The sequence below is a fragment of the Ranitomeya imitator genome, chromosome 2 (genome assembly GCF_032444005.1).
Source record: "Ranitomeya imitator isolate aRanImi1 chromosome 2, aRanImi1.pri, whole genome shotgun sequence".
Taxonomy (NCBI): domain Eukaryota; kingdom Metazoa; phylum Chordata; class Amphibia; order Anura; family Dendrobatidae; genus Ranitomeya; species Ranitomeya imitator.
The window spans coordinates 6,852,269-6,863,807 of NC_091283.1; the positions used below are offsets into that span (position 1 = coordinate 6,852,269).

General features: G+C 54.5%; 2 protein-coding genes across 2 annotated transcripts; both read right to left on the reverse strand.

Annotated features, from left to right (window-relative positions):
- Positions 1–303: 303 nt before the first annotated feature.
- Positions 304–5,197, reverse strand: LOC138661403 (high mobility group nucleosome-binding domain-containing protein 5-like). The gene is made up of 3 exons (XM_069746063.1): positions 5,123–5,197; positions 4,794–5,027; positions 304–1,170 (listed from the first exon to the last, which is right to left on the reverse strand). Exons 1-3 carry the CDS (start codon positions 5,195–5,197, stop codon positions 304–306), a joined length of 1,176 nt encoding a protein of 391 aa, XP_069602164.1.
- An 83-nt stretch (positions 5,198–5,280) lies between these two features.
- Positions 5,281–10,703, reverse strand: LOC138661404 (high mobility group nucleosome-binding domain-containing protein 5-like). The gene is made up of 3 exons (XM_069746064.1): positions 10,626–10,703; positions 10,149–10,382; positions 5,281–5,916 (listed from the first exon to the last, which is right to left on the reverse strand). Exons 1-3 carry the CDS (start codon positions 10,701–10,703, stop codon positions 5,281–5,283), a joined length of 948 nt encoding a protein of 315 aa, XP_069602165.1.
- Positions 10,704–11,539: the final 836 nt, after the last annotated feature.

Below are 11,539 nucleotides of genomic sequence, written 5' to 3' on the forward strand. Positions count from 1 at the left end.
CTCCACCAGGTGAACGTCATTAGTCCACTCTGCCCTTTTCTTCTATAGGTGAACGTCACCAGCACTCTTCAACTCTTCCTCCACCAGGTGAACATCACCAGCACTCTCCTCCTCTCCCTCCACCAGGTGAACATCATCAGCACTTTCCTACTCTTCCTCCACCAGGTGAACGTCACCAGCCCTCTCCTACTCTTCCTTCACCAGGTAAACGTCATTAGCACTCTCCTACTCTTCCTCCACCAGGTGAACGTCACCAGCACTCTCCTACTCTTCCTTCACCAGGTTAACGTCATTAGCACTCTCCTACTCTTCCTCCACCAGGTGAACGTCACCAGCACTCTCCTCCTCTCCCTCCACCAGGTGAACGTCATTTGCACACTCCTCCTCTACCTCCTCTAGGTGAACGTCACCAGCATTCTCCTCCTCTCCCTTCACCAGGTGAACGTCATTAGCACTCTCCTCCTCTCCCTCCACCAGGTGAACGTCATTAGCACTCTCCTCCTCTCCCTCCACCAGGTGAACGTCATTAGCACTCTCCTCCTCTACCTCATCTAGGTGAACGTCACCAGCATTCTCCTCCTCTCCCTTCACCAGGTGAACGTCATTAGCACTCTCCTCCTCTCCCTCCACCAGGTGAACGTCATTAGCACTCTCCTCCTCTCCCTCCACCAGGAGAACGTCATTAGCACTCTCCTCCTCTACCTCCTCTAGGTGAACGTCACCAGCATTCTCCTCCTCTCCCTTCACCAGGTGAACGTCATTAGCACTCTCCTCCTCTCCCTCCACCAGGTGAACGTCATTAGCACTCTCCTCCTCTACCTCCTCTAGGTGAACGTCACCAGCATTCTCCTCCTCTCCCTTCACCAGGTGAACGTCATTAGCACTCTCCTCCTCTCCCTCCACCAGGTGAACGTCATTAGCACTCTCCTCCTCTCCCTCCACCAGGAGAACGTCATTAGCACTCTTCTCCTCTACCTCCTCTAGGTGAACGTCACCAGCATTCTCCTCCTCTCCCTTCACCAGGTGAACGTCATTAGCACTCTCCTCCTCTCCCTCCACCAGGTGAACGTCATTAGCACTCTCCTCCTCTACCTCCTCTAGGTGAACGTCACCAGCATTCTCCTCCTCTCCCTTCACCAGGTGAACGTCATTAGCACTCTCCTCCTCTCCCTCCACCAGGTGAACGTCATTAGCACTCTCCTCCTCTACCTCCTGTAGGTGAACGTCACCAGCACTCTCCTATTCTCCCTCCACCAGGTGAATGTCATCAGCACTCTCCTACTCTTCCTCCACCAGGTGAACATCATTAGCAATCTCCCTCCACCAGGTGAACGCCATTAGCACTCTCCTCCTCTCCCTCCACCAGGTGAACGTCACCAGCATTCTCCTACTCTTCCTCCACCAGGTGACTGTACCCAGCACTCTCCTCCTCTCCCTCCACCAGGTGAACGTCATCAGCACTCTCCTACTCTTCCTCCACCAGGCTAATGTCATCAACACTCTCCTACTCTTCCTCCACCAGGTGAATGTCATTAGCACTCTCCTCTTCTCCCTCCACGAGGTGAACGTCATTAGCACTCTCCTCCTCTCCCTCCTCTAGGTGAACGTCACCAGCACTCTCCTACTCTCCCTCCACCAGGTGAATGTCACCTGCACTTTCCTACTCTCCCTCCACCAGATGAACATCAACAGCACTCTCCAACTCTTCTTCCACCAGGTGAACGTCATTAGCCCTCTCCTCCTCTCCCTCCACCAGGTGAACGTCACCAGCACTCTCCTACTCTTCCTCCACCAGGTGAATGTCATTAGCACTATCCTACTCTCCCTCCACCAGGTGACTGTACCCAGCACTCTCCTCCTCTCCCTCCACCAGGTGAACGTCATCAGCACTCTCCTACTCTTCCTCCACCAGGCTAATGTCATCAACACTCTCCTACTCTTCCTCCACCAGGTGAATATCACCAGCACTCTACTACTGTCCCTCCACCAGGTGAGCATCACCAGCACTCTCCTACTCTTCCTCCACCAGGTGAACCTCATTATCACTCTCCTCCTCTCCCTCCACCAGGTGAACGTCATTAGCAGTCTCCTCCTCTCCCTCCTCTAGGTGAACGTCACCAGCACTCTCCTACTCTCCCTCCACCAGGTGAATGTCACCTGCACTCTCCAACTCTTCCTCCACTAGGTGAACATCACCAGCGCTCTCCTCCTCTCCCTCCACCAGGTGAACGTCATCAGCACTCTCCTACTCTCCCTCCACCAGGTGAACATCATTACCACTCTCCTCCTCTCCCTCCACCAGGTGAACGTCATTAGCACTCTCCTCTCCCTTCTCTAGGTGAACGTCACCAGCACTCTCCTACTCTCCCTCCACCAGGTGAATGTCACCTGTACTCTCCTACTCTCCCTCCACCAGGTGAACATCACCAGCACTCTCCTCCTCTCCCTCCACCAGGTGAACGTCATCAGCACTCTCCTACTCTTCCACCACCAGGTGAACGTCATTAGCACTCTCCCTACACCAGGTGAACGTCATTAGCACTTTCCTCCTCTCTCTCCACCAGGTGAACGTCACCAGCACTCTTCTACTATTCCTACACCAGGTGAACGTCATTAGCACTCTCCTCCTCTCCCTCCACCAGGTGAACGTCATTAGCACTCTCCTACTCTCCCTCCACCAGGTGAATGTCACCTGCACTCCTACTCTCCCTCCACCACGTGAACATCACCAGAACTCTCCTCCTCTCCCTCCACCAGGTGAACGTCACCAGCACTCTCCTACTCTTCCTCCATCAGGTGAACGTCATTACCACTCTCCTCCTCTCCCTCCACCAGGTGAACGTCATTAGCAACCTCCTCCTCTCCCTGCACCAGTTGAGCATCACCTGCACTCTCCTACTCTTCCTCCACCAGGTGAACGTCATTACCACTCTCCTCCTCTCCCTCCACCAGGTGAACGTCATTAGCAACCTCCTCCTCTCCCTCCTCTAGGTGAACGTCACCAGCACTCTCCTACTCTCCCTCCACCAGGTGAATGTCACCTGCACTCTCCTACTCTCCCTCCACCAGGTGAACATCACCAGCACTCTCCTCTTCCTCCACCAGGTGAACGTCACCAGCACTCTCCTACTCTTCCTCCACCAGGTGAATGTCATCAGCACTCTCCTACTCTACCTCCACCAGGTGAATGTCACCTGCACTCTCCTACTCTTCCTCCACCAGGTGAACATCATTACCACTCTCCTCCTCTCCCTCCTCTAGGTGAGCGTCACCAGCACTCTCCTGCTCTTCCGCCACCAGGTGAACATCATTATCACTCTCCTCCTCTCCCTCCACCAGGTGAATGTCATTAGCACTCTCCTCCTCTCCCTCCTCTAGGTGAACGTCACCAGCACTCTCCTACTCTCCCTCCACCAGGTGAATGTCACCTGCACTCTCCTACTCTCCCTCCACCAGGTGAACATCACCAGCACTCTCCTCCTCTCCCTCCACCAGGTGAAAGTCATCAGCACTCTCCTACTCTTCCACCACCAGGTGAACGTCATTAGCACTCTCCCTACACCAGGTGAACGTCATTAACACTTTCCTCCTCTATCTCCACCAGGTGAACGTCACCAGCACTCTTCTACTATTCCTACACCATGTGAACGTCATTAGCACTCTCCTCCTCTCCCTCCACCAGGTGAACGTCATTAGCACTCTCCTACTCTCCCTCCACCAGGTAAATGTCACCTGCACTCTTCTCCTCTCCCTCCACCAGGTGAACATCACCAGCACTCTCCTCCTCTCCCTCCACCAGGTGAACGTCACCAGCACTCTCCTACTCTTCCTCCATCAGGTGAATGTCATCAGCAATCTCCTACTATCCCTCCACCAGTTGAGCATCACCTGCACTCTCCTACTCTTCCTCCACCAGGTGAACATCATTACCACTCTCCTCCTCTCCCTCCTCTAGTTGAACGTCACCAGCACTCTCCTACTCTCCCTCCACCAGGTGAATGTCACCAGCACTCTCCTACTCTCCCTCCACCAGGTGAACATCACCAGCACTCTCCTCCTCTCCCTCCACTAGGTGAACGTCACCAGCACTCTCCTACTCTCCCTCCACCAGGTGAACGTCACCAGCACTCTCCTACTCTCCCTCCACCAGGTGAACATCACCAGCACTCTCCTCCTCTCCCTCCTCTAGGTGAACGTCACCAGCACACTCCTACTCTCCCTCCACCAGGTGAATGTCACCTGCACTCTCCTACTCTTCCTCCACCAGGTGAACATCATTACCACTCTCCTCCTCTCCCTCCTCTAGGTGAACGTCACCAGCACTCTCCTACTCTCCCTCCACCAGGTGAATGTCACCTGCACTCTCCCTCCACCAGGTGAATGTCACCTGCACTCTCCTACTCTCCCTCCACCAGGTGAACATCACCAGCACTCTCCTCTTCCTCCACCAGGTGAACGTCACCAGCACTCTCCTACTCTCCCTCCACCAGGTGAATGTCACCAGCACTCTCCTACTCTTCCTCCACCAGGTGAACGTCATCAGCACTCTCCTACTCTCCCTCCACCAGGTGAGTGTCACCAGTACTCTCCTACTCTTCCGCCACCAGGTGAACGTCATTATCACTCTCCTCCTCTCCCTCCACCAGGTGAACGTCATTAGCACTCTCCTCCTCTCCCTCCTCTAGGTGAACGTCACCAGCACTCTCCTACTCTCCCTCCACCAGGTGAATGTCACCTGCACTCTACTACTCTCCCTCTACTAGGTGAACATCACCAGCACTCTCCTCCTCTACCTCCTCTAGGTGAACGTCACCAGAATTCTCCTCCTCTCCCTTCACCAGGTGAACGTCATTAGCACTCTCCTCCTCTCCCTCCACCAGGTGAACGTCATTAGCACTCTTCTCCTCTACCTCCTCTAGGTGAACGTCACCAGCATTCTCCTCTCCCTTCACCAGGTGAACATCATTAGCACTCTCCTCCTCTCCCTCCACCAGGTGAACGTCATTAGCACTCTCCTCCTCTACCTCCTGTAGGTGAACGTCACCAGCACTCTCCTATTCTCCCTCCACCAGGTGAATGTCAACTGCACTCTCCTACTCTCCTTCCACCAGGTGAACATCACCAGCACTCTCCTACTCTCCCTCCACCAGGTGAACGTCATCAGCACTCTCCTACTCTTCCTCCACCAGGTGAACATCATTAGCAATCTCCCTCCACCAGGTGAACGCCATTAGCACTCTCCTCCTCTCCCTCCACCAGGTGAACGTCACCAGCATTCTCCTACTCTTCCTCCACCAGGTGAATGTCATTAGCACTCTCCTCTTCTCCCTCCACGAGGTGAACGTCATTAGCACTCTCCTCCTCTCCCTCCTCTAGGTGAACGTCACCAGCACTCTCCTCCTCTACCTCCTCTAGGTGAACGTCACCAGCATTCTCCTCCTCTCCCTTCACCAGGTGAACGTCATTAGCACTCTCCTCCTCTCCCTCCACCAGGTGAACGTCATTAGCACTCTCCTCCTCTACCTCCTCTAGGTGAACGTCACCAGCATTCTCCTCCTCTCCCTTCACCAGGTGAACGTCATTAGCACTCTCCTCCTCTCCCTCCACCAGGTGAACGTCATTAGCACTCTCCTCCTCTCCCTCCACCAGGAGAACGTCATTAGCACTCTCCTCCTCTACCTCCTCTAGGTGAACGTCACCAGCATTCTCCTCCTCTCCCTTCACCAGGTGAACGTCATTAGCACTCTCCTCCTCTCCCTCCACCAGGTGAACGTCATTAGCACTCTCCTCCTCTACCTCCTCTAGGTGAACGTCACCAGCATTCTCCTCCTCTCCCTTCACCAGGTGAACGTCATTAGCACTCTCCTCCTCTCCCTCCACCAGGTGAACGTCATTAGCACTCTCCTCCTCTACCTCCTGTAGGTGAATGTCACCAGCACTCTCCTATTCTCCCTCCACCAGGTGAATGTCATCAGCACTCTCCTACTCTTCCTCCACCAGGTGAACATCATTAGCAATCTCCCTCCACCAGGTGAACGCCATTAGCACTCTCCTCCTCTCCCTCCACCAGGTGAACGTCACCAGCATTCTCCTACTCTTCCTCCACCAGGTGACTGTACCCAGCACTCTCCTCCTCTCCCTCCACCAGGTGAACGTCATCAGCACTCTCCTACTCTTCCTCCACCAGGCTAATGTCATCAACACTCTCCTACTCTTCCTCCACCAGGTGAATGTCATTAGCACTCTCCTCTTCTCCCTCCACGAGGTGAACGTCATTAGCACTCTCCTCCTCTCCCTCCTCTAGGTGAACGTCACCAGCACTCTCCTACTCTCCCTCCACCAGGTGAATGTCACCTGCACTTTCCTACTCTCCCTCCACCAGATGAACATCAACAGCACTCTCCAACTCTTCTTCCACCAGGTGAACGTCATTAGCCCTCTCCTCCTCTCCCTCCACCAGGTGAACGTCACCAGCACTCTCCTACTCTTCCTCCACCAGGTGAATGTCATTAGCACTATCCTACTCTCCCTCCACCAGGTGACTGTACCCAGCACTCTCCTCCTCTCCCTCCACCAGGTGAACGTCATCAGCACTCTCCTACTCTTCCTCCACCAGGCTAATGTCATCAACACTCTCCTACTCTTCCTCCACCAGGTGAATATCACCAGCACTCTACTACTGTCCCTCCACCAGGTGAGCATCACCAGCACTCTCCTACTCTTCCTCCACCAGGTGAACCTCATTATCACTCTCCTCCTCTCCCTCCACCAGGTGAACGTCATTAGCAGTCTCCTCCTCTCCCTCCTCTAGGTGAACGTCACCAGCACTCTCCTACTCTCCCTCCACCAGGTGAATGTCACCTGCACTCTCCAACTCTTCCTCCACTAGGTGAACATCACCAGCGCTCTCCTCCTCTCCCTCCACCAGGTGAACGTCATCAGCACTCTCCTACTCTCCCTCCACCAGGTGAACATCATTACCACTCTCCTCCTCTCCCTCCACCAGGTGAACGTCATTAGCACTCTCCTCTCCCTTCTCTAGGTGAACGTCACCAGCACTCTCCTACTCTCCCTCCACCAGGTGAATGTCACCTGTACTCTCCTACTCTCCCTCCACCAGGTGAACATCACCAGCACTCTCCTCCTCTCCCTCCACCAGGTGAACGTCATCAGCACTCTCCTACTCTTCCACCACCAGGTGAACGTCATTAGCACTCTCCCTACACCAGGTGAACGTCATTAGCACTTTCCTCCTCTCTCTCCACCAGGTGAACGTCACCAGCACTCTTCTACTATTCCTACACCAGGTGAACGTCATTAGCACTCTCCTCCTCTCCCTCCACCAGGTGAACGTCATTAGCACTCTCCTACTCTCCCTCCACCAGGTGAATGTCACCTGCACTCCTACTCTCCCTCCACCACGTGAACATCACCAGCACTCTCCTCCTCTCCCTCCACCAGGTGAACGTCACCAGCACTCTCCTACTCTCCCTCCACCAGGTGAATGTCACCTGCACTCCTACTCTCCCTCCACCACGTGAACATCACCAGAACTCTCCTCCTCTCCCTCCACCAGGTGAACGTCACCAGCACTCTCCTACTCTTCCTCCATCAGGTGAATGTCATCAGCAATCTCCTACTCTCCCTGCACCAGTTGAGCATCACCTGCACTCTCCTACTCTTCCTCCACCAGGTGAACGTCATTACCACTCTCCTCCTCTCCCTCCACCAGGTGAACGTCATCAGCACTCTCCTACTCTTCCACCACCAGGTGAACGTCATTAGCACTCTCCCTACACCAGGTGAACGTCATTAGCACTTTCCTCCTCTCTCTCCACCAGGTGAACGTCACCAGCACTCTTCTACTATTCCTACACCAGGTGAACGTCATTAGCACTCTCCTCCTCTCCCTCCACCAGGTGAACGTCATTAGCACTCTCCTACTCTCCCTCCACCAGGTGAATGTCACCTGCACTCCTACTCTCCCTCCACCACGTGAACATCACCAGAACTCTCCTCCTCTCCCTCCACCAGGTGAACGTCACCAGCACTCTCCTACTCTTCCTCCATCAGGTGAACGTCATTACCACTCTCCTCCTCTCCCTCCACCAGGTGAACGTCATTAGCAACCTCCTCCTCTCCCTGCACCAGTTGAGCATCACCTGCACTCTCCTACTCTTCCTCCACCAGGTGAACGTCATTACCACTCTCCTCCTCTCCCTCCACCAGGTGAACGTCATTAGCAACCTCCTCCTCTCCCTCCTCTAGGTGAACGTCACCAGCACTCTCCTACTCTCCCTCCACCAGGTGAATGTCACCTGCACTCTCCTACTCTCCCTCCACCAGGTGAACATCACCAGCACTCTCCTCTTCCTCCACCAGGTGAACGTCACCAGCACTCTCCTACTCTTCCTCCACCAGGTGAATGTCATCAGCACTCTCCTACTCTACCTCCACCAGGTGAATGTCACCTGCACTCTCCTACTCTTCCTCCACCAGGTGAACATCATTACCACTCTCCTCCTCTCCCTCCTCTAGGTGAGCGTCACCAGCACTCTCCTGCTCTTCCGCCACCAGGTGAACGTCATTATCACTCTCCTCCTCTCCCTCCACCAGGTGAATGTCATTAGCACTCTCCTCCTCTCCCTCCTCTAGGTGAACGTCACCAGCACTCTCCTACTCTCCCTCCACCAGGTGAATGTCACCTGCACTCTCCTACTCTCCCTCCACCAGGTGAACATCACCAGCACTCTCCTCCTCTCCCTCCACCAGGTGAAAGTCATCAGCACTCTCCTACTCTTCCACCACCAGGTGAACGTCATTAGCACTCTCCCTACACCAGGTGAACGTCATTAACACTTTCCTCCTCTATCTCCACCAGGTGAACGTCACCAGCACTCTTCTACTATTCCTACACCATGTGAACGTCATTAGCACTCTCCTCCTCTCCCTCCACCAGGTGAACGTCATTAGCACTCTCCTACTCTCCCTCCACCAGGTAAATGTCACCTGCACTCTTCTCCTCTCCCTCCACCAGGTGAACATCACCAGCACTCTCCTCCTCTCCCTCCACCAGGTGAACGTCACCAGCACTCTCCTACTCTTCCTCCATCAGGTGAATGTCATCAGCAATCTCCTACTCTCCCTCCACCAGTTGAGCATCACCTGCACTCTCCTACTCTTCCTCCACCAGGTGAACATCATTACCACTCTCCTCCTCTCCCTCCACCAGGTGAACAGCACCAGCACTCTCCTACTCTCCCTCCACCAGGTGAATGTCACCTGCACTCTCCTACTCTCCCTCCTCTAGGTGAACGTCACCAGCACTCTCCTACTCTCCCTCCACCAGGTGAATGTCACCAGCACTCTCCTACTCTCCCTCCACCAGGTGAACATCACCAGCACTCTCCTCCTCTCCCTCCACTAGGTGAACGTCACCAGCACTCTCCTACTCTCCCTCCACCAGGTGAACGTCACCAGCACTCTCCTACTCTCCCTCCACCAGGTGAACATCACCAGCACTCTCCTCCTCTCCCTCCTCTAGGTGAACGTCACCAGCACACTCCTACTCCCCCTCCACCAGGTGAATGTCACCTGCACTCTCCTACTCTTCCTCCACCAGGTGAACATCATTACCACTCTCCTCCTCTCCCTCCTCTAGGTGAACGTCACCAGCACTCTCCTACTCTCCCTCCACCAGGTGAATGTCACCTGCACTCTCCCTCCACCAGGTGAATGTCACCTGCACTCTCCTACTCTCCCTCCACCAGGTGAACATCACCAGCACTCTCCTCTTCCTCCACCAGGTGAACGTCACCAGCACTCTCCTACTCTCCCTCCACCAGGTGAATGTCACCAGCACTCTCCTACTCTTCCTCCACCAGGTGAACGTCATCAGCACTCTCCTACTCTCCCTCCACCAGGTGAGTGTCACCAGTACTCTCCTACTCTTCCGCCACCAGGTGAACGTCATTATCACTCTCCTCCTCTCCCTCCACCAGGTGAACGTCATTAGCACTCTCCTCCTCTCCCTCCTCTAGGTGAACGTCACCAGCACTCTCCTACTCTCCCTCCACCAGGTGAATGTCACCTGCACTCTACTACTCTCCCTCTACTAGGTGAACATCACCAGCACTCTCCTCCTCTACCTCCTCTAGGTGAACGTCACCAGAATTCTCCTCCTCTCCCTTCACCAGGTGAACGTCATTAGCACTCTCCTCCTCTCCCTCCACCAGGTGAACGTCATTAGCACTCTTCTCCTCTACCTCCTCTAGGTGAACGTCACCAGCATTCTCCTCTCCCTTCACCAGGTGAACATCATTAGCACTCTCCTCCTCTCCCTCCACCAGGTGAACGTCATTAGCACTCTCCTCCTCTACCTCCTGTAGGTGAACGTCACCAGCACTCTCCTATTCTCCCTCCACCAGGTGAATGTCAACTGCACTCTCCTACTCTCCTTCCACCAGGTGAACATCACCAGCACTCTCCTACTCTCCCTCCACCAGGTGAACGTCATCAGCACTCTCCTACTCTTCCTCCACCAGGTGAACATCATTAGCAATCTCCCTCCACCAGGTGAACGCCATTAGCACTCTCCTCCTCTCCCTCCACCAGGTGAACGTCACCAGCATTTTCCTACTCTTCCTCCACCAGGTGAATGTCATTAGCACTCTCCTCTTCTCCCTCCACGAGGTGAACGTCATTAGCACTCTCCTCCTCTCCCTCCTCTAGGTGAACGTCACCAGCACTCTCCTACTCTCCCTCCACCAGGTGAATGTCACCTGCACTTTCCTACTCTCCCTCCACCAGGTGAACAACACCAGCACTCTCCTACTCTCCCTCCACCAGATGAACATCAACAACACTCTCCAACTCTTCTTCCACCAGGTGAACGTCACCAGCACTCTCCTACTCTTCCTCCACCAGGTGAATGTCATTAGCACTATCCTACTCTCCCTCCACCGGGTGAATGTCACCTGCACTTTCCTACTCTCCCTCCACCAGGTGAACAACACCAGCACTCTCCTACTCTCCCTCCACCAGATGAACAACAACAGCACTCTCCTCCTCTCCCTCCACCAGGTGAACGTCACCAGCACTCTCCTACTCTTCCTCCACCAGGTGAATGTCATTAGCACTATCCTACTCTCCCTCCACCAGGTGACTGTACCCAGCACTCTCCTCCTCTCCCTCCACCAGGTGAACGTCATCAGCACTCTCCTACTCTTCCTCCACCAGGCTAATGTCATCAACACTCTCCTACTCTTCCTCCACCAGGTGAATATCACCAGCACTCTACTACTGTCCCTCCACCAGGTGAGCATCACCAGCACTCTCCTACTCTTCCTCCACCAGGTGAACCTCATTATCACTCTCCTCCTCTCCCTCCACCAGGTGAACGTCATTAGCAGTCTCCTCCTCTCCCTCCTCTAGGTGAACGTCACCAGCACTCTCCTACTCTCCCTCCACCAGGTGAATGTCACCTGCACTCTCCAACTCTTCCTCCACTAGGTGAACATCACCAGCGCTCTCCTCCTCT

Coding starts and splice junctions, on each gene's coding strand:
- LOC138661404 (XM_069746064.1), bottom strand. CDS start 10,703: ATGACGTTCACCTCGTGGAGGGAGAAGAGGAGAGTGCTAATGACATTC. Junction 10,383..10,625: donor GGAAGAGTAGGAAAATGCTG/GTGACGTTCACC, acceptor GTTCACCTACAG/GAGGTAGAGGAGGAGAGTGC. Junction 5,917..10,148: donor GTGACGTTCACCTAGAGGAG/GTAGAGGAGGAG, acceptor ATTCACCTACAG/GAGGTAGAGGAGGAGAGTGC.
- LOC138661403 (XM_069746063.1), bottom strand. CDS start 5,197: ATGTTCACCTGGTGGAGGAAGAGTAGGAGAGTGCTGATGACGTTCACC. Junction 5,028..5,122: donor GGGAGAGTAGGAGAGTGCTG/GTGATGTTCACC, acceptor GTTCACCTACAG/GAGGTAGAGGAGGAGAGTGC. Junction 1,171..4,793: donor GTGACGTTCACCTAGAGGAG/GTAGAGGAGGAG, acceptor CACCTGGTGGAG/GGAGAGGAGGAGAGTGCTAA.